This window comes from Phoenix dactylifera, chromosome 16 (assembly GCF_051530095.1).
Source record: "Phoenix dactylifera cultivar Ajwa chromosome 16, Ajwa_hap1_PhDact_Kaust_v1.1, whole genome shotgun sequence".
NCBI lineage: Eukaryota > Viridiplantae > Streptophyta > Magnoliopsida > Arecales > Arecaceae > Phoenix > Phoenix dactylifera.
In genome coordinates this window covers 14,791,962-14,814,327 of record NC_143205.1, presented here as the reverse complement: position 1 = coordinate 14,814,327, position 22,366 = coordinate 14,791,962, and the positions used below count along the sequence as shown (strand labels likewise).

The 22,366-nt window shown below is 38.9% G+C and overlaps 1 protein-coding gene across 4 annotated transcripts; it reads left to right on the top strand.

Moving 5' to 3' along the window:
• The first annotated feature begins 4,383 nt into the window (after window positions 1–4,383).
• Window positions 4,384–22,021, top strand: LOC103712242 (protein transport protein SEC16A homolog). Of its 4 annotated transcripts, none has more exons than XM_008798718.6 (14): window positions 4,384–4,639; window positions 4,735–6,752; window positions 6,902–7,225; window positions 15,273–15,401; window positions 15,491–15,613; window positions 15,775–15,942; window positions 16,322–16,447; window positions 16,548–16,682; window positions 19,674–19,801; window positions 19,872–19,983; window positions 20,068–20,379; window positions 20,593–20,712; window positions 20,815–21,116; window positions 21,224–22,021. In XM_008798718.6, exons 2-14 carry the CDS (start codon window positions 5,043–5,045, stop codon window positions 21,759–21,761), a joined length of 4,227 nt encoding a protein of 1,408 aa, XP_008796940.4. In that variant the 5' UTR covers window positions 4,384–4,639; window positions 4,735–5,042; the 3' UTR covers window positions 21,762–22,021. The 4 variants fall into 4 exon arrangements, with proteins under 4 accessions (XP_008796940.4, XP_008796939.4, XP_088568660.2 ...); XM_008798717.6 differs by having other exon boundaries at window positions 20,581–20,712; XM_088712534.2 differs by having other exon boundaries at window positions 4,470–4,639; window positions 4,834–6,752.
• Window positions 22,022–22,366: the final 345 nt, after the last annotated feature.

Sequence of the window (22,366 nt, the reverse complement as noted above, 5' to 3'; positions counted from 1 at the left end):
TTGGTGAAGTCATGGCCTACAGATGTTTATAGCCTGCAATCTTTTCCGTTGTCGATATTAGAAGAGAGGATATTACAGTTAGTTTCTAATAAGAAGGCTAAGAAATTCTAGTGATTATGAGGAGCCTTTGTTGGTTAAAAAGGACTGGCTACCTGAGCATTATTCTACCAAGAAATAAACAAACCTCAGTGCTAAGGTCATTCCTCATGAAAGAATTTTACTGGAGATTAGAGCAGGAAAAAATAGATGCAAGGCAAAAAATTTGAAGGTGCATGCGCACAAAAGTTTGAGTGCTCTTTTTCTCCAGTGCTCATGGGAGGTGGAGAGTTTATAATGGAGCAGCTAGTTAATGCCAAACTTTGGATACCTTTTTCTTTTCAGTGGGCATTCAGTGAGATAATGGTCTGTTTCTGATATGGTTCTGGCCAAATTCGACATATGCCAACATGATCTTGTTGTTCTTGAACAGATCGATTAGACTTGGAAGGCATCTTTTTCCTTGTCCAATGCCTAGGCCAAGTTTATTTGGCTGACTTCATATTTTCAACCTTGAGATCATGGGATGAACCTAACTCAGCCAACAAAAATATTTCCTTTTTTTCTTTAAGACAAAGAAGAAGGAGAAGAAGAAGAAGAAGAAGAAGAGAGAAAGATAGGAAAAAAAATGTTATGAAGCCCCTTCACGCAATGTTGCCATATCCCTTGACCATTTCTTGGTATGTTAGTCAACATAACAGGAAACAATATATTATATATTGGAGAAATATGTCGACGTATTTTATTCGTGTCTTCATGTAAGCACCTAATCCATTGAACAATGATCTGATGGATAAAAGAGATAGATGATTCAGAAGAAACAACAAAAGGAGCAAATTCAAAGAGCAGAACATCATGAGAACAACAATGAGCTATCAGACTAGCCTATGCAAGCCATATATAAAGCCTAACATCAAATAAAACAATAGCCAAAGCAGTGACTGTATCGTCTCCAAATCAAACCAATAATCGACTGTAATCTTGGTTGTCGTCTTGGTGCTAGATTGTAATGCAACTTGGACACATGAATCAAATCCAGTAAGCAAAGAAAGCTGTTCTATCTAATGCTACCCAAGTAGGTGTTTGATGACCAGCTCAAGTCCAACTTGGCTTTTAACATGGTGCTTTTGCGCTGATTCCTTTTTTTCTGCCAAACTTGTAGTGTTGATTTTCTTTGAAGCTTGAAATCATCTGCATGCTAGTTCTAAGGAGGCTTGTAATGCCTGTTCATGACGATTCCACCAGACATGGTGTCGATTTTCTGTTCTAGTGTGCATTTGCGAGGCATTCTAATTCTTGGTTCGATTCAATTTTCTACTCCATGGCCTTGATTCTTTGCGATGTTATGTCCCTGCTGCTGCCTTTCTTCATGGCATTAATTTGCTTCCACACACTCCTATTTCGATAATTGACCTATCAGTCTCAGTTGTCAATATGAACATATCATATGATTTGAATTGGTATAAAAAAAGAGAGAGAGATTTCAGGCCAATGAAGGGGTCAATGTTGCATTCGTTTATGTTGCCTGAAAATAAAAATAGCTCTGAGAGATTCACTCTTTCTTCTACGCAAAACAAGGGGATGTATACTTTCTAGACCTGGAGCATTTTAATCTTTGTGAGGGCTTTCCCACCACACCTTGGATTAAGCTACACGTTAGCTCTTAGAATACACTACATATTATTTGATTTGTGGTTTTATCTACATATTATTTGATTTGTGGTTTTATCTACACTATTGTTCAAGGTCTAGTGTTGGTCTTAAAAGACAAGAAGACTGAAATATAAAATAGATATTCAGATTGGAAGCACATGTCTTGAAATAATTGATACTCGGTTGCAAGCTTCAAGAGAAAAACAACACTGGTCCAAGATGGAAATAAGAAAATGAGCTGGAGCCCAGATCTTTTTCATTATTTAAACAACATTTTAGCATCAGATGAACATTTGGGATATGTTTTGCATGAGATTTAATAATAGAGAAGGTATGAGCTCCGGAAAAACCACAAGGCATGGTAGATGGATTGAGATTGAAGCATTGAATGATGAAAATTGTTACATGTGGGCAACCAAAGTGATAAGATCGTCGCAGTCGAGATGACTATCCATTCAAATAGATTCAGAAGCAAAACTGATCCGATCACTTCCAGAGCTATCCGATCTCGCAGCAATCTCGATGTAATAAGGACCTTGGTTAACAAGCTAATGGGAGTCGTTAGGAAAAATAAGCATTAATAATAAAGGATGCACTACAAGTGAGTTTTTTTTTTTGAAACATGGTGCTACTATAATGGATGTACAAGGTGAAAGTATAAGATCGCGACTCTTCTTTGTAGACTAGCCACTTTATTAACTATTAGGATCCATTTTATTAATTTCTAAGAGTAAATACAAACAGTTCATGAATAAATAGAAACCTGCACTCCCATAGAGAAATAAATAGAAATATCTTAAGAATAAACACTAATTTGTCCATGATAAGAACTTAGTCCATGTCGATAAACAAAATCACCACCAAAATAAATAGAAACTCGACCACCTCACCTTTAGTTAGGTCAGGGCTAGTTTATGATAAATAGCAAGGACGAAAGATAAACACCAAATTCGGATGCAATAAACACAAACCTTATGGGAAATACAAATGGGACATGGATAAATAGAAACTTACAAGGTGTTTACTACCTTCCTTCACTCTCTTCCAGAAATAAACAAAAATACCTAAAAGATAAACCTAATCCCTAAATAATAAACATAAATGTTCCATGATAAACATCTAGTTTGTAGTGATAAATAGAAATACCACAAAAATATCAATAATATGGATCCCAACAATTAATGAAATACTTTTTTTTAAAACTACCTACTAAACAATTAATGAAGTGTTTTTTTTTTGAAATATATCACTGTTGTAATAGAGAGAAAAGGGGAGAGTGTATGAGCGGCTCATTATGCTTCTTTTCTTCCTTAATGACTCGCATTAACCTATTGACTAAGACCCTTGTTACTTTATCATTGGTGCGAGATCGAACGACTCCAACAGCGACTAGATTTGCTACCGAATCTATTCGAATGGAGTGTAGTCTATCTCTCTCTCTATATATAGAGAGAGAGGTCAAGTCTACATCGGATAATGAGCATTTCACATCGATGATTCAAGCTATTGGGTGTAATTTTATACAGAGAAAATTGTATAATTTAGAAATTCGTAATAAGCTAGGGATCTCCAGATCATATAACTTTTGGTGTGTAAGTAATTTAGAGATAGTAGATCATATCTAATAACTTGGATCATTGATGTAGAACCTTCATTGTCTAATGTAGGCTTGATCAAATCTAAGTGGAGATCTACTAGTGTATAGCCAAATCTGACTCTCTCTCTCTCTCTCTACATATATATATATATATATATATATATATATATGATGCAATTTGATTTCAAATATCTCAATAGTGTTTGTTTAATTATATGAAATTGGGATCTATATTATACTCACGTATTTCCATCCTTATCCCACTTTCTTTTATTTTTAGATATTATCCATATAGTATTGGTATATTTATAGGTGACTTTGCTAAACTAATCTAGCCGAATTCATCCAATTTTGAACCTAAGCTCAAAAAATTGAGATTACATTGGGTGGACCGATAAGCTTGGGTTGGGTTAGGCTCTAGGCAAAGTTCCTCAAACGTTAAGTAGAGGCTTATGCTGACCTCCAATTCGGCCCACGTCACCAAGATTCCACCCGTAAAAATTGTATCATAGTAAGATGCACCATATTTAAACCTGATAACTTTACAATTTCAAAGTAATCCAATAGTAAAACTTTTCTCATTGACCTATTCATGATATATCTCTCTCTCCAATCCTCTCAACCTTTCTTCACTCTTAGCTCTCCGAAGTTTGTTATCCAACTCTATAGGTTGTTCAACACTATCAACAACTTTGACATTCTAACTGGTATGATCATCTAAACCATTTTGGACCTTTGAAATTTTGCAAGACTTCCCTGCCTTGTCTATCCATAATTCCTCATGCTTGAATGGTCGAGCATATGTCACATAAGATCTTAATTGGCTTGACCAAAACAAAGACTTTTGAGTCATGGCCAATCGATCTCTTATCATGATTATAATTGGAAGTTGGGTCTGGTTCAAAAAACTTGATGCAAAAATATCCAAATCGAAATTTGATTTTTCCAAGTAAATTGAGGCATGTTGGTAGGTGTAGGTCAAAAATTTCAAGCAATAATCTTTCACTCGGTGATTTCAATATCACCCTATATTAAATCCTTTTTCATGAAACGCCTTCTCTCCTCTTTTATTTCTGTTTAAGTCCTTCCAATAAGTCGAACTCTCATGTCCCGTTTCCTTCTCTGGAGGTAGAGATTAAAGAAAGGATAATTAAAAATAATAAATGCCATATATGACCAAAATAGGAACTGCAAAAGAGGGGGGAAAAAAAGAGGAAAAAAAAAAACCGAGGTTGCGGTGGATGGTAAGGTGTCGGCTGGTTTCAAAGCGAGGTTTTCGTCTCCCCCTCTTCTCCTCCCCCTTCTCTGATCGATCCTCGCCTTCCTGGATTTTCGATTCCATCACCTTTTCCGGTAAGTCTTCAATTTCTCGCAATCTAATCATTTTCCTAGTTGAATTTCGGGAAGTTTGCGTTTTTTCCCATCCTTTTTTTGTGTCGGATTCACAGGGATCGGAGGAAACCCTAGATCTTGCTCGTTTTGGGTTTCCTGATTGTTTTTTCTTCGAGAAATCTTTAATTTTTCGGTCGGTGTTGGAGATCTATTAGGGTTTTTCGTTGGATCTTGGTGGAATAGGAGAGGAGGTTCCGGGATTGGGCTGGTGATCAGCTTGATTTGGTTCGGGTTTTGATCTCTCTTTAAGGGTTTTTCAGAAGGGCAGATCAGTGGTTTGTTAAATTTGGGGAATTTCTTCAGTTCTGACCTTTGGGGTGAAGAGGAATTTTAGCTCAGGTGGTGGGTTTCTTTTGAGGATCTGATGGCATCTCCTCCTCCGTTCCAGATGGAGGACCAGACGGACGAGGATTTCTTCGATAAGCTCGTGGATGATGAATTTATTATCGATGGATCTCATTCTAAGGCTACTGATATGGCAAGGGATTTGTCTAATCTCAGCCTAGGTGACGTCGGTACCTCGTTGGAGGATTCGGGGGATGCTGGGTTCGCATCTGAAGTGGAAGACCGGCACGAAAACAGGACCTTAGAGTCTTTTGAGGCTTCCAAAAAGGATGATTTGGATGCAGATGGGAGCATGGCTTCCAATTCTTCCGACGATAAGGTTGCCCAATCGGAAAGTTCTGCAGAACCTGCAAAAGAATTCGGTTCGCAAGGTTCATCAACAATGAAGAGTGGATTGAAGGGAACCACTGTGAAGGAGGTGCAATGGAGTGCTTTCGGTGTCAACTCGCAACAATTTGACAATGGTGGGTTTGAGCCCTATTTGGGCTTCTTAACGGAGAGTGCTGATGGGTCTGCTAACAAGCTGAAATCTGATGCTGACCTGAATACTAGTTTCATAGGAAACACAGTTGAAAATCTAAATGCTTATGTTGGTTCCTCTGAACAACAAGATACCCAATTCTATGGCTCAAGTGACGAGCAGATTACTGGTACAAATGATGCACAGCATTGGGAGAGCCTTTACCCAGGCTGGAAGTATGACCTGAGTACCGGGCAGTGGTATCAAGTGGATGGTTATGACCCAAGCATGACCAGACAAATTGACAGCTACAACACGGCGAATGAAGCCCAAGAGAGCTTTGAAGACAATGGTCCGGCTGTTGTTGATGGCTCTATTTCAGAGAGATCCGATGTTTCTTATCTGCAGCAAAGTGCTCAGTCAGTGTTGGAGACCATAGCAGAAGATGGTACATTGAGTGGTGTTTCCAACTGGAATCAAGTTTCTCAGGTAACTACAGAATATCCATCGAATATGGTATTTGATCCTCAATACCCAGGATGGTATTATGACACAAACACCCAGCAGTGGTATGCTCTTGAGACATATGCTCAGACTACACAGATGGCGTCAAGTACAGTTCAGGATGAGGTGAGTCAAGATGTCCACTCTTCAGCTGGTTTCTCAGAACAGAACCAAAATTTATATGATGAAGTTGGCCAATCTGGACAATACCCGGTTGAGAGCCAGGTTAGCCAAGATTTTGGAGGAGATTGGAATTCTTCCACAAGCAACTACATGCAACGGAATATGTGGCTGCCTGAACCAACTCCTAATAGTAAACAAGTTGGAGGTTTCCCTGGAAATCAGCAGTTGGGGAGCTTTTACAGCTCAACAGGACATGCAGGAAGTCAAACAAGTCAACAAACAGGTTTCAAAACCTTTGAGCCCATTATAAATCATAATGATGGCAGAAGTAACAGCATGGCCAGGTCTCAGAGCTTCGTTCCTGCTGAAAGCACATACCAGTTTAATCAACCGAAAGTGGAGCAGAGCCTGCAGTCACATTTATCTAACAGTTACTATGGCAATCAGAACTCGTTAGGCTATTCTCAGCAACCATTTCAGGGTGCCAATGCATCTTATTCTCAGTTCTCTTACACTCCTCACGAAGAGAGATCATCAGCCGGGCGTCCTGCTCATGCATTGGTCACTTTTGGATTTGGTGGAAAACTCATAATCATGAAAGATGACAACTCTTTTGGCACAAAATTGGATTATGGAAGCCAGGTGGGCTCCAAACATGTTTCACTTGAATTTAGCAAATAAGAATCATTTGGAGTTGTGTTAGAAATTTTCGAGTTTTACTAGTTGACTTTGTAAGATCTTTTTAAAATAACTTTTCTTCAACTAAATTTTGTTTTTTTGTGCATTTTAAGGGCACTGCAGCTGGAACAGTCTCAGTTCTGAACTTAATAGAAGTTATCATGGATAGAACTGATGCGTCCAGCACCATTAATGGTGGAGCCTTTGATTACTTCCATGCTTTATGCCAACAATCTTTCCCCGGACCACTTGTTGGTGGGAATGCTGCAACAAAGGATATCAACAAATGGATTGATGAGAGGATTGCTAGCTGCGAATCTCCTGGCATGGACTTCCAGAAAGGAGAACTTCTGAGATTACTTCTTTCATTGCTGAAAATATCGTGTCAGCATTATGGAAAACTTCGATCTCCTTTTGGATCTGATCCTTCACTAGAGGTAGTCATTCTCTTATTTCCATTTTAATGCAATCTTGAAGTTTTTAGTATCTCTTATTCTAGTTGAATGATGGCATCTTGAAATTATGACTGTTGTTTAGATCTTTATGCTTTTATTTCTCTTGTATAATTATTTTTTACAGTTTACATATTTTTCTCTCAATCTTCTTCCTTTTTTTTTTTAATTATGGTGATGTGTTGGATCATTCATAAACTTCTTGATAGTTCCAACACATTCTCCTTTCGTAATTTTCTGTCAAATTAAACATTTTCATTATTTTTCTGGAATACTTGTTTTCACTCTGCAGGATGTGCACCTTCTAATGTTTTCTGTGGTAAAAGAGATCTCCATTCCTGATTATATTCTTGTGTAACTTCTTTTTTAACTAAAATACAAGGTTGTGCTGGAACTTGGCCAATTCTTTAAAAAATATCATGTCTGCATAGGAGATATAAACTCCTCTTTTCTTTGTTTCTATACTTCCAACAACAAAGTTATGACAATCCCAAGCCAATGTTAGAGCCCTTCTACTCCTTGGCATCAGTGGAGACAACTGATGGTATGGAGCAACATGCAAGGCTTTTGCATACTATCATCACATTATCTATAGTTTATCTGAATTTTGTGCCTAAAACCACCTTGAGGCTTAAGCCTCACCTTTTGAGGTTAAAACATCTTGCCTCTGCCTTTGAGTCTTTCAGAAACTGCATGAATGTTGCAACAAATTGCTTTTTTTCTTCATGATGTAGTTCTTCTAGTCAAGGATAAACTCTGACCTTTTACCTCTTAATTCCCAACCTAATTAAGAGGAGAATAGGAATGCATTAGCTGTCCACTGTATTGGGCTGCAGTTAGACTGAACAAAGAGCCTTTAATATAGGGGAAAAATAAGGTAACAACCAACTAGATAAAACCGTATATCTGATTTTCAAAACTTTAAAAGAGAATCATGAATTTTAAATCATAAAAGTGTGATGAACCATGTGGGCAAATTAGAAGATAATTAACATAAAAAACGAGAATAATAAGTGCTTTTTTGTGTGGATATGTTTGACTTTGAATGTGTGTGTTCCAAGCTGTTTATATTATCTCACTGTGTTGTATTCATGCTACATCAAATGATAAATAAATGGGATGAAAGACCTCTATCCTCTTTATAATAAGCATGAGGCATTGTTTATACCACGTCCTGACCTATAGTAGCAACCTAAAGGCCAATTAGATAGTGGTTGGGTGGCGGTGCCAAAAGCTAAGTAATGGTAAGCTCTAACCTCAGTATTGAAAGTTTGGCCAAGTGCATAGGTTTGATTTAACAGGACGAGTGTGGAGGCTACTATTGGGAAGTGTTTGGAAGACATCTTACATCATGATAGAGATCGGCTTAAATGATGTCGCCTAGTCATGTTTGAGGAAGGCCAAGCAGTTAAAGGATGGACCAGGTAGGCCGATTGAGTTACTGTGTGGCATCACATAAGATAGTTCGAGCAACATCAAAGGAGAGCTGATTGAACCAGGCCGAGTGACTACTCGAGGCACAGGTTGAGTCCCCAAGAGGGCGGGAGCATGGCTGATTATAGCCTAGTCGAGAAGTTAAGTGTTGATCTAAAGGCTAATAATGTTTAATATTATTCATGCAACTAAGTCATCAACCGTATACAGGGTGAAGACGCGGGGGTGGAATGTGAGGCAGTTACCGAAGGATTAGGATGTGGAAAGTGGGGCATATGACTAGTTCCGACGATGACAATTGTCAAGAGAAAGTGGAAGAGGTGATGGCAACCGGAGATGACGGGTGCCAATGCGAGAGATGGGCAATTGTCTAATGATTAATAAGGAGATGCTAAATTGTAATTTGAAGAAGGCACCTTTTGCGAATCAAATGACTAATACTTTATTTTGTCTTCTAGTTGCTTTTCTATCCTTTGGCTCTAAGTTGATAGAATGGCATCATAGTTACCGCTCCCTTCCTCGAGAAGACGTCAGCCTAGGAGCAAAAGTCCTCGAAGGTCAAGGTAGTAGAACCCACTACCATCCATACTTTTTGGTTTGAACATCGGTGGCACACCTGTGAATCATTCTAAACCTGTTCTCCATCTCCATCCCATCTCGAGGGTAAAAGAAAGAAGCACCATCTATTCCATATCCTCAGCCTGGTTGAAAAGGAGAATGACAGTCGCTAGAAACTATTCAAGGACACTCTTGTCCTGTACTTTTTTTAAAGTGCTGATAAAAACAAGAAGAACAAAGGAGTCTCAGTAACTGTATAATACCAATCTTTATCCACAGGATTTCAGGGCGTTGATTTTTCTTGTTACTGAAAGTTCATGTTTTTTGAGCAGCTGGTTTGGTCAAAACTTGTGCAATGAACTTAAGTGCAACTCCTTGCTTAGTTTCTTTGTGTCCTTTATGTTTCATGTAGATCTTTGTGTTGATCTTCATTATCGAAGCCTAAATATGAAATTAAATGTCAAAACAGGGTTTTGCTTTGAGACTGAGCTTCTTTCAGATTCTTTTCTGAAAAAAGCTGGAAGACATCTCTCAGGTTCCTCAGGTGAAGATAAAGCCATAAGTCGATAATAGTAACCAAAATTCAGAGAGAATTAAGAGAAGGTGAAAGAAGAAGGAAAAAATATTGATTCATAAACTAATAATAGATCTGATTGTGCAGTAATTTGTTTTTTTTCTCCTTTTACACCCTATAGGACTCAAAAGTAGATCCTGCAGTTACCAGAGACAATCTTTCATTCTACGCTCAGGTTAAAAGGAGGGAAAGGATTGGGCTGATAGTGATTAGTATGTTAGGTCTTATAAAGTTGACTTGGATATGTAAGGCTAACTAGGAAAAGTTGTTTGTTGCTCATGCTACTTAAGGATCAAAACAGGATTTTTTTTTTTTTTTTTTGGGGGGGGGGGGGGGGAGGGGTGGGGGGAGTTAAAAAAAAAATACAGTGGACTATTGGAAGGTCCAATCTCACCACTTAAATCCTGAACTACTTTTTTTCACTCGGAATTTAATTACCCAGTCCAAATCCCCTATTGCACCACTTGGGACTTGAACCCGACACCTCGGGGGTTGCCTAGCCCCCACCAATGCTTGGAGTACACTATTTAACATGTAAGGGCAACAAATCACATATGCCTTTTCTTTGTTTTTGGTGTCTTAAGACTTTAATTACAAGTTATACATATTTTTGACTAGCTGTTTACTTGTAAATTTGTACTTATGATTCATCATTTGGTTTTGCTACCTGCTGCTCTAAGTTGAAGAACTGAGGCATTTTCCTTGTGGATAGTTAATGTCATTTGTATAATCTGTAGGGGAAATTGTAACTTTGCTACTTGATATGCCATTTGTTCTCAAATAACGAAGAAGTATTTTCTTAAATTGCTCCTCTCCTTTTAATTAATTATTTTAATATATTTATGACTCTCCTTTTAATTAATTATTTTAATATATTTATGACTTCTAAGTAGTTAGTTTATTGTGTTTTAAAGCATCCATGTGGGTATCTGTCACTCTGCTTTAATGTTTTATAGCCCCCTGACCACCTGCTTGTAGCAACTGACTCTTAAAAGACTGTATAGACTATTACGAGATGCCCCTTTAACCTATTCTGTAACAAAAGCAAAACCTTGATCATGAACTTGTTTTTCAAGGAGTCAAAATGCACTGGTCAATGCTAGAGATCGTCGCCTCATGCCTAAGTTAGCTTCCTATGCTCCAAAAACAGATCTTCTATCATCACTTTGTCCCCTTTATCCCTTTTTAAACCTTTGCTTCCATTTCTTACGGTGCAGTGGCAAGTTGAAGCATGCCACTGATTGTTTTGGGGAACAAAACGGTGCTATGGTTTATTAAATAGATGCATTAAATAGAAAGTATGGATTGGTTAACCATGATAAGAAAAGTCAGAAGTTTTGAGATGGAAGGCATCACGTTGGAGGTTATTTGAAAAAAGGTGGATTAGACCTGTAATATTTGCATTAGCAGTCTTAGAGGACTTCATGAGCTTGACTTGCTCAGAGTATAGGGAAGTGGAGATAAGCTTGAAAATTGGACCAGTTAAATTTGAATTTAAGCAGCATTGTAGGATTTATATTTGACAAGAAAAACTGATTGTTAGTGGAACTACTTCGAATTTAGAGCTAGAACAGCCTTATCAAAACGCAGTAAACTTTTTAGAAGAACAGTCCCAGAGGTTTAAGACTGATAACTATGGATGAAAAAGGAAATGTGATTTAATAAAGTTGCTATATAAAGGAACAAAGGCAAGCTTGTGTGCTTATGAGTATTATGTCATGGAACATCTATGTCGTGGGTTGGAGGCAAATACAAAGAGCTCGTTGTACATGCTATTATAGCAGGCTATAGGATACTGCCATTATAGGTTCTAGTTAGAAGCATTGATGAAAAATTTGTATGACAGCTTAGGGGTGAGAGTATTGGAGGCTGCAAGTTCATGGTGCAGATGGTGCCCTCGCAAGGGATTAAAATGTTGAAATGAGTTGAACGATGGCCATCACTTTTGAAAAGAAAAGAATCTCTTTTTCATTTAGACAAAATTTATGTTACCTCTACAATTAACTAGTGGCTAGCTACCATGCTTTATGCGGAGTAAGTAAGCCCTTTTTGGAATAATAAGTGCAAGAAATGATTTTCATTATAGGACTTGAAGAGAGTATGAGGATTTGAGTGTTATATCTGAGTTTTTTTTGTGTAAAAAATTTAAGTGATACTGAGTAGATGCAAGGAGTAAAATGCTTTATAAGAGAATTGAATATTTGCCATTAGGAAACCAGCAGATGCTCATGCAAGAAAAGAGATGAGAGAAATTTGCAAGAATATATAACGATAAAAGGAAAAGAAGTGAACAAAATTATGATAATAATGAAGGCACACACAATCAAAATACATTTTAGGCGGAAGATCCTCTATTAAGGGGAGTTGAAAGGAGGTAAAGGGTACCGAGTTGTCAGGCTCCAATAATGTGACAATAGTACCTGTTATAGATAGTTGCAAGTGAAAGGAAAAGAGTTGATATTTATTATATGTGTTTGCTATCTAAGTGGGTTATGAGTTCTGTACATATCCTTTTTTTTAAAAAAAAAATGCAAAATAGAACTTGTTAGAGTTCATAGACTTGTTTGGCAGGTGTAGCAGATTCAATGATTGTTCAGAGTTACTGTGTAAGTGATTCCTCTATGAGCAGCCTACAAAGGAGAGGTGGAATATCAGCATACAAACTAGTAATTTGCTTAACCTCTATGTGTAATCTAAAAACTCCTAATGAACCAGTTGCTCAGTGAAAATTAGCAGGCTTGCTCAGAAGTACATTTAATCCATGATTCCATGGCGTATCTGTGCTTAATTTAGATGTGTGAAAAATGAGATCTAAGGATAATTACTGGGGCTAATATTCAAATGTGATTTCGTGAACTTCTTAAGCTTGTGCTTACAGCTCATGCTGAGCAAATTTGGTTTCCTGAAGAGTTGGAGTAAATGGATTAGGGTCTTTATTTTCTATCCTGAAACTTTCATGCTCTTACAACGGGGCAGTAAGTAGGGTAAACCTACATGTAAAAGGAACAGGAAATGAGCCATCGAACCCTTGACCAATTTTCTCCATGACTTGGCAAAATTGTGGTGCATTGCTTTTAAGCAATAGTGTTGCCCAGATAGACAACCCAAGAGGGGGGGGGGTGAATTGGGTTTTAAAATAATTATTACAATTAAATGGTTTGTGAGATACTAATTAATCCTTTTTGCAAGTTGATTAATTAGATGCTATGTGCAGTGAATGAAATGAAAGTAAGAGAGACAAATGCAATCACAAACACAATGATTTTATAGTGGTTCGGAGCTAACCCTTGCTCCTACGTCCACTCCCCAAGCCTCACTTGGGAATTCACTATAACCCCTCGGATTACAGCCGGTTGTTTTACAAGCTCTCAACCAAACTTGTTGTTTTACGAGGTCACAACGAACTCGGTCGGTTTTTCCAGGCTCACCGACTAGAACCACCCCGATTGTTTTCCTGGGATCACAATCGAACCCTTACACGTTGGTTTCAACCTAGGCTCACCAACAAACCTATACACCCTTGATTCAATCCCCTGATTGAATCAAGTAAGAACCAAATGGAAAGAAAGAACAAAGAGAAAAAGTACAGCTTCTAGGAAAGCAGATATTCAGCAATATAAACAATAGAGAAGTTAAGAGCCCTCAAACTATTTTATGGCGATGTAGAGGAGGGCTTCTTGAACTCTGGGTCTCCTCTTGAATGTCTTGAAGACTTGAAGGCAGATGGAGACTTCTTTAATGCTGGAAAGAGTTGGTTGAATGGAGTTAATAGCTCTCTTCCTTCTTTTCCGTTGAAATCAGTTTGCAGATGGAGGATTCTTGTTTTCTTTGAGTGGAATATCCCTTCTCTGCTTTGCTACAGTCCTCTGTGGCTATTTAAGCCATTCCCTACGGAAACTAGCCGTTAGACTCACTTTACTAGCCGTTCTGCACATTCTGCACATCTTGACAATGTGTCCGTTGGGATCGGAGTCGACTCGCGCGATCTGGAGTCGACTCGGCTGTAGCAGGAGTCGACTCATGCTCTTCTGGAGTCGGCTCGGCAACTGTTCCGGATTTGAATTAAAGTGAGCTTCTCGACTGGGAGTCGACTCGACTTAACCCGGAGTCGACTCGCCAAAACTTGGAGCTGACCTGGCATTTTTGGAGTCGGCTCATCCCATGGAATCCATAGAGCCATTCTTCAACTTGGCTCACTCGAGTCGACTCGGAAATTCTGGGAGTCAACTCGGCGCTCAGAGCCCGAACTCCCGATCTTCTGTCTTTTGGCTTGTGCAGTCTTGGAGTCGACTCGAACTGTTCCGGAGTCGACTCGGCTCTCAGTATCCGAAAAACAGTCTTCTGTCTTTTTGGAGTAGCGCTGCCTTGGAGTCGACTCGAACTGTCTTGGAGTCGACTCGCGTCTCAGAGACAACAATTCTGTCTTCTGTCTTTTTGGGGTCGCGCTATCTCGGAGTCGACTCGGGCTTTGCGGGAGTCGACTCGGCTTTCAGTGTCCGAAAACTGCTCTCTGACTTTTGCCTTGTATAACACTGAGAGTCGACTCTTGCTTTCTTTGGAGTCGACCTGCCAACCATCGGAGTCGACTCGCGTTTCTCAGGAGTCGACTCGGCTCTCAGGGTCGAAAATTGCTCTCTGATTTTTTTGTCTGTAACTCCCTGGAGTCGACTCATACTACTCCGGAGTCGACTCGGTAAGCATCGGAGTCGACTCGCGCACTTCAGGAGTCGACTCACTGACAAGTTTTGAGTTGAGTCTTTCTGTTCGTCTGTCTGTTCTCAGTCGGAGTCGACTCATAACGTTCCGGAGTCGACTCGAGCATGTGCCAATGCTTCTGATACGCCTGGAGTCGACTCGTAATATCCCGGAGTCGACTCGAGTCTCAGACTTTGGTTCAACTTGACTTCTTAACTTATCCAAAATATCTTGAACCAAATCTAGATGCACTTAACCATAAATTTGTAAGATTTTCACTGAAACACTAGATTGAATTCATTAGTAAACATAAGATATACTCAAATGCTTTGAGCTCATCAAAATCAAATAGGGTTATGATCAATCACTCCACAAATAGTCAAAGTGAAAAATGTGTGGGATTAAAGATAGGCATGGATGCTTAACATGTGTGGGCTAGGTGGTGGGATCTGGTGATCAATATGAACATTGTGAAGTAAAATAATAATATATGGTCATTGACGGGGAAAAGGTCGAATGAAATTGTGGATATCCAGCTGAGTTGTCATTTGGTCTATCTCAAGCAATAATTTGTTTTTGGCCAGTTGTTTCTATGAGATCTATGATCTTTGCTTGTTATAGACAAAGCTATATATGAAGCAAGAAATTTTTACTTTCTATAAAATTGTATTTATGGTCATGTGAGAATTGCCAAGATATAATATCATCATGTTTGTATGTCTTGAGTTCTTAACGGTTTATTATTTCAATCATTTTTTTCCCTATTGACAGGAAACTGATGGTCCAGAAATGGCAGTAACTAAGCTTTTCGCATCCGCTAAAAGGAATAGTGTTCGGCTGAGAGAGCATGGATCCTTCGTACATTGTATGCAAAATCTTCCTTCTGAGGGACAGATCCAGGTATTTCTTAAATTTTAAATCTGTATTGTCTGGAATTTTCTGATAAAATACTCTTTCAGACGTTAATTTGCATTTGCTATCTGTTTTAGGCAACTGCAGTCGAGGTACAAAACCTTCTTGTTTCTGGTAGAAGGAAAGAGGCCCTCCAGTGTGCACAAGAAGGTCATTTGTGGGGCCCTGCCCTTGTACTTGCAGCACAGCTTGGTGAGAAGGTTTGTGTCATTATTTTGACCTTTTATGCTAGTTGCTTGCATCTTATGCTGGTTTTTCTCTTTATTATCCAATTTCTTGCTCTATGCATTTTCACTAAAAAATAAAGTTATTCTTTTGTTTGAAAATCATTATATCTCATTTGTGTTTTACTGAATTGCAGTTTTATGTTGACACTGTTAAGAGAATGGCACATCATCAGTTTATATCTGGATCGCCTTTACGTACACTATGCCTACTTATTGCTGGACAACCTGCAGATGTTTTCTCTGCAGGAAGCTCCTCCAGTAGTTTGTATGCGGCAGCAAATTTATATCAACAACTTGCTGAGGTGATTTTATCTCTTCGAACAGTCAATCGCTGATTTTTATTGTAGCCTATATTGTCTCTGCTATTCCTTAATCCATGCCTTTTAAATTATGTGGATATCTTGTTCTACATAATCTTCAACATTTGCTACTTTATGGGCAATAGCTGCTCAATTATAGAGTGTAACTTTTTGATACTTTTAGTGGGTAAGATAGGGAGAAACTATCAACCCATGGGTGATCTTTTGTTCAATCCTACTTCGAAGATTCAAACTGAACATATTGATTTCCCAGAGGTTGATGCTCAAACTTGATCTAAGATCGATCTAGCATCTTATTTTTTGAATATCTTATGATCGCATGCCATTGTGAGCTCATTTCGTGTTTTCTAATGCAATTCAGACTCAGGCCAGTGGCATGTTGGATGACTGGGAAGAGAATCTGGCCATAATAACTGCAAATAGGACAAAGGATGATGAACTGGTAATAATTCATCTTGGAGATTGCCTGTGGAAGGAGAGAGGAGAGGTTTGTGGTTCATCCTTTTCTTTTTAATAAAGTTTTTTCCTAAAATATTATACTGAAATGTGCTTAATATGATATATTTTGCACAAATTTTTGGATATAGGTAACTGCTGCGCATACCTGCTACTTGGTTGCAGAGGCGAACTTCGAGTCATATTCTGACAGTGCAAGACTGTGTCTTATTGGTTCTGACCACTGGAAATGCCCTCGAACTTATGCCAGTCCAGAAGCTATTCAGGTCCTGTCTAGTAGGTTTTCAATTTATTTAGTTGCATTTGGTGCTTCTTTGTTAGGATTAGTGGCTTCTCAGGTTTAAATTCAGTTCTATGGTCTCAATTATATTCTAGCTTGCTTCCTTTTTCTTACCTCCTTTTTTTTTGCGTGGTCTTGCTGTTCCTTGTAGTTCTCACTTCTAACTGGTGTGGTAAAGTATTGAGACGATATGAAGATGTGATATATGCTTAGCATTCTCTTTAGGGAATAGGGACTACAAACATGTTTCATGGGGAACTCGACAATATCACTCCCTCTTCCCTCCCCATGGTTTTTCCTTCTGTGAGATGATAAAGTTTGCCCTATAAATCGCTTTTGGTCAGTTTTGGTCATTTATGTACTAAAATACATCGAGGTTTTTATTCACCCAATAGCAAATCTTCTCACCTATTCCCCTCTTCTTTCTTTCATTCCATTTGTTGCTCCTATTGTCATATTCTTTTCTTTTTCCCTACTGCCACAAAAGCTCCGTGGTCACCTTAAAACCTTTCATGCCACCACCACTCCCTCCCCATCTCCCATCTCCTACGGGCATGACCACCATTTCTTGCCTGTCATCTAGAAGCTCCAGTCCTCCTCAAGCTGCCTAATTTCAGCATTCTAGCATGCATCGGTTGTGCCATTGCCAATATTGTTGATGGCCTCCTCTTCTCAGTGTTGGCCGCTTGGTGCCAAGCCAATGCCGTAGAATGTTCTTTATCTTGGAGTCTGGACCTGTTACTCCATTGGCAACAATAGCCCCATCCATGCTACCCTGGCTAGTTCTATCCCCCAAATTGCCACCATTGGCATGGTTCCCTTGGTTGGATCTTCCCATATTCTTCCCGCTGATCTTGTATGCTAGACTCGTTGCATTTTTTCTCGGCCATAGCAGGCCTTGGAGTCATGGTTTGCAGTTTTGTTTGGAAACTCTGCAACAGAAAGCAAAAGTTTTTAGTTTCAGCATGGAACATGGACCAGTGAAATTGTGTTTGGTTCTGGAACTTCAACTGAAACTAACTCATGTACCCGACGGTGATGCATATATAGGTTGCTTAATCCATTTTTTTCTTTTCTTTATTTCTATAAATGTTGGGGAGCATTTTCTCTAGTCTAAATTTTAATTTCCATGTTTTTCAAACATTTAGAAGCATTTTGGTGTTGGACTCCAAAGGAGGTATGGAGAGCAAGTAAATTTTTTGTTGTAGGTTTGGTTATTTGTTACCTGGAATTGTGAACATTTCTAATATCATATGTTAGATTATGAGTGGTATGGTGGATACAAAATGACTTTCTGAACATTTTATTTTAAAAAGTAATTTTTAATTTTTTCAATCCGAAACTGCCGAAATTATACATAAATATGCTAAATAGTTAGATCCCCCCCCTCCTCCCCGCCCGCTCATACTTTCCTTTTTCTTTCTCATCTCTCCACTGATAAAGTAATAACCCCTTGCTGGACACTGATGGTGGGCTTTGGTGATATCATTGTTTCTTACTTGTTAGGGTTTTCTTTAGATAGGGTTCAATACTATTGTATGAGAGGTTCCAAAGGCATCGACCATGATAATCCCCATTTTGTGGAGCTTGTCTTCTCTACTTTTCTCTCCCTTCCTGGTCTCCCTATGCTTCCCTCTTCTTATCTCCCATCTCTTCTTTCTTTTTTTATTTTATTATTTATTTACTGAAGTTTTCCTTTTAGATAAATTGTAATTGAAATCTGAAATTATATCAGACTCAAAAGGTCCCTTAATGCAGCCTACTTTTCACCAGGCTGTGTTAGCTCACCCTCAAGTCATTGGAGTCAATGTGGTTAATTGTGTTCTTTAGTTCAAGGGACCACTTACATGTTATACACGCAAAATCTACATCTTCATCTTGACAATAATTTCTTGAGATGGATTCACAACGTTGATCAATTTGATATAGGATAAATCAATGTGCATATGCAAAATTTTGATTTTGATGATTATGAGAAATTGCCACTCTAATCCTTATAAGGCATCATACACATTTTCAGTCTTTTGAAGGTATTTCCCAGTGTCATTTCTACTTGTATATAAATTTCATATGTCTAGAATGTTCCAATCCTCCCCATGGAAAATTCAAGCTGTTCACTGGGATAAAGGCAATGTGTGAGGCATACCTAATACCTTGTATCGGCATGTATTAGAAGAATTATCCCCGACATATTTCATGTAAAGTATCCTAAGTAAATGAATAGATTTTAGGGTTCAATCCAACGTAATAGGAAGAGAATGGGGAAAATTGATAGTCCCTATTGCACAAGGTGGGAGGAACTTAAGCAAGCCATGCCTTGTGTCTATGATGAACCCTGTGTACATGTGCAGGATTGTGCTTGTGATGAGTATATATGCAATTAGCCTTTCATAATTTGTGTTCTTATTTGTTTTGGTTAATGATTCAGGCCCCATGATATAATCCCTGTTTTCAAACCTTTCCCACCTCTTCTATATTTTTTAAGTCCAGATGAATTCTGGAGAGGTGCTTTGTAGTTGCATTAGCTTACATGACCGGTATGGTTGGTCTTTACCCTTATCTATGTTTCATGATAGACCTATGTTTTGCCCAAAGTTTCTGCAGCTAGGAATACGACATTAGTTCTAAATGGTTGACGTCACATCAAGAACCAGTTGTAAATTTTTTTTTTTCTCAAACTCTAGTAGATCATACCCCTAAGCCATGATGTCAACTCCACGCAGATGGGATAAGGCTGAACATTCTATTCTATATGCCAGACAGTGCAAGTGCAACCAATAGAATCAGAAATTATTTTCCATCGTTTCCTCCTAATTGATTTTTCTTTCAATTGCTGTCTGCTTCTTCTCTGTTAATTTGCAACAGCAGTATTAATGTTTCATGGTTTGCTTGGATTTCTCATGATATTCAATATTTTTATTACTATGTGTTGTACGTTGATTTATGGACTGACTGAACCTGTAAATTATCTGTTCAGAGAACAGAATTATATGAATACTCAAAGGTGCTTGGAAACTCACAGTTTATCCTACTACCTTTTCAACCATACAAGTTAATCTATGCCTACATGCTGGCCGACATGGGAAAGGTTCCTGATTCATTAAGGTGGGTCATAGTTTTTGTTTCCATTTTATTATTACTTATGCTTTGGCTTATATTTGGATGTTTAATTTAGGTATTGTCAGGCATCATTAAAGTTGCTGAAAAATTCTGGCCGTACTCCTGAGGTGGAAATGTGGAAATTGCTGTTTTCATCCCTGGAGGAGCGGTTGAAAACCCACCAGCAGGTAACCTTGAGCAGCAAATGATTTCTTGTAAGCATCTCCAGTTATGCTGTTGTCTTTCTGATCATTCTTCTGTTACTTCTGTAGGGTGGATACAGCACAAACTTGGCCCCAGGAAAACTTGTAGGTAAATTTATTACCTCTCTTGATAGATCCCTTCACCGCATGATGGGTGCACCACAAGTACCTCTGCCACCAATGCCACAAGGCAGCGTGAATGATAATGAAATCTACTCTGGGGCCCCAAAAGTGGCAAATAGCCAATCAACAATGGTCATGTCATCTTTAATTCCATCAGCTTCGGTGGAGGCCATGAGTGAGTGGACAAGTGATAGTGGTAGGAAGAGTATGCACAACAGAAGCATTTCTGAGCCAGATTTTGGTAGAAGTCCTAAGCAGGTGGTTCTCTCTGCTCAGTTAGATGAAAAAACTGCTGTTTTGCAACGCTAACATCTTCCGATAACATTGATAACTTTCGTTGTATAGGTCTATTCCTCTCTGAAATTATTGTTTTATTTCTTTGCTAATCATCTTCAGCAATACTACATTAAATTCTTTGTTGAAAAAAAAAATTCAATGCTCTTTGCTGACTTCACACAGAACTCATCAAAGGATGCAGGCTCAGATGGTCGTCAAAGCAAAGCGTCAGTACCAGAGGGATCACGTTTTGGGCGCATTGGCTCAACTCTTCTTCAGAAAACTGTGGGTTGGGTTTCAAGATCCCACCGCCAGGTACTTCTCTTGATATAATCCATTTGTATTTTTCCCAGCTTGTTTCACAACTTGACCTTATATATCTTTATGTTATGCATCTGCTAAATCATATGACTAAAGGCAAAACTGGGTGAACAAAACAAGTTCTATTATGATCAAAAGCTTAAGAGATGGGTTGAGGAAGGTGCTGAGCCTCCAGCTGAGGAAGCTGCCCTACCACCACCTCCAACAGCAGCATCATTCCAGAATGGTATGCCAGATTACAACATAAAGAACACCTTCAAAAGCAGTGAAAATCTTGCTGCTAATGGTGGTTCAGAGGTGAAATCCTCAGTTCCCACAGAACGTAGTTCGGGGATCCCACCCATTCCCCCCAGCCAAAACCAATTCTCAGCTCGTAGTAGAATGGGAGTTCGATCGAGGTAGATAGATTCTCTCTCTCTCTCTCTCTCTAGCTGTTGCTCCAAGATTTATATTTGGTGTGGAAATGATAGGATGAAAACATATCAACTACTACCTTTTGCATCAGGTACGTTGATACGTTCAATAAGGCTGGTGGAGCTTTGACAAACTCATTCCAGTCACCTTCAGCTCCATCTCTAAAGCCAGCGGCTGGTGCCAAGTTTTTCATCCCTACGGCACCTGCAACAACTGACGAGCCAAAAACTGAAACAATAACAGAAAGCCAAGAAACCACCATTCATGAAGAACCATCTTCATCAGTTGTAAATGAAGCATCATTTTCTTCGCCGCCGTCGTCGTCATCATCATCATCCATGCAACGATTTCCAAGCATGGACCATATTACTCCTGGAAAGAAGGGTTCTGGGGCAGCATTCCAAAGTGGCAATGGCCCCTTATCACGGACTCGTGCAGCATCATGGAGTGGATCTTACACGGATGCATTCAATCCTAAAGTGGCTCAAACTAAGCCCGCAGGTGATGGACAGATTGTGCCACCATTCTTCATGCCCAACAACACTTCACATACTCGTTCAAGCAGCAGCTCGTCTGTACAGCTTAATGTTGGATCTCTGGGGGATGATCTTCATGAGGTGGAACTTTGATGCATGGCATTTTTCGCAACCCTCGCAGACCCTATCCCAAAAGTGGGCAGTAGGAGAGTTGACTTCTACCGAATTATGGTGAGATACCTACTGCCTGCGCCACCCCAAAATGTTGTATTACATACAGTCCAGATTTTGGATACCTGGCATATATGTATTCCCAATGTCAAACTGGTGTCCTTTTACATGAAAGCATGTGGATGCCATTGTACAGATAATTTGTTGATTTATTGAAGATAGAAATCCCATATTGTTTTGAAGAAGGGGCATACAAAAAGAGACCGTAGAGCAGTCCTGAGAATTTGACATTAGTTCCATATTCTTGAAGGGAAGCAGCACAAATAGGTAGCAGTATGAATTATGTTTGTGTTTCAGGATCTACGCCCCTGGTTTTACCATGGTGCAGCCATGAAGGCAAAAAGTAGTGTGGCATTCTAAACAGTTGGGATGCAGTATGATAACTGCAAGTGTGGAACTTTTGGGGCTTACAAGTTTTTCTTGAAAAGCAAAACAATATTTAACAAGCACAATTACTCGTTTCAAGAAACTTTATTCCCATGCGAATCTATTTTGGTGCCCCCGCACAATCTTTGGCAATATTTTTT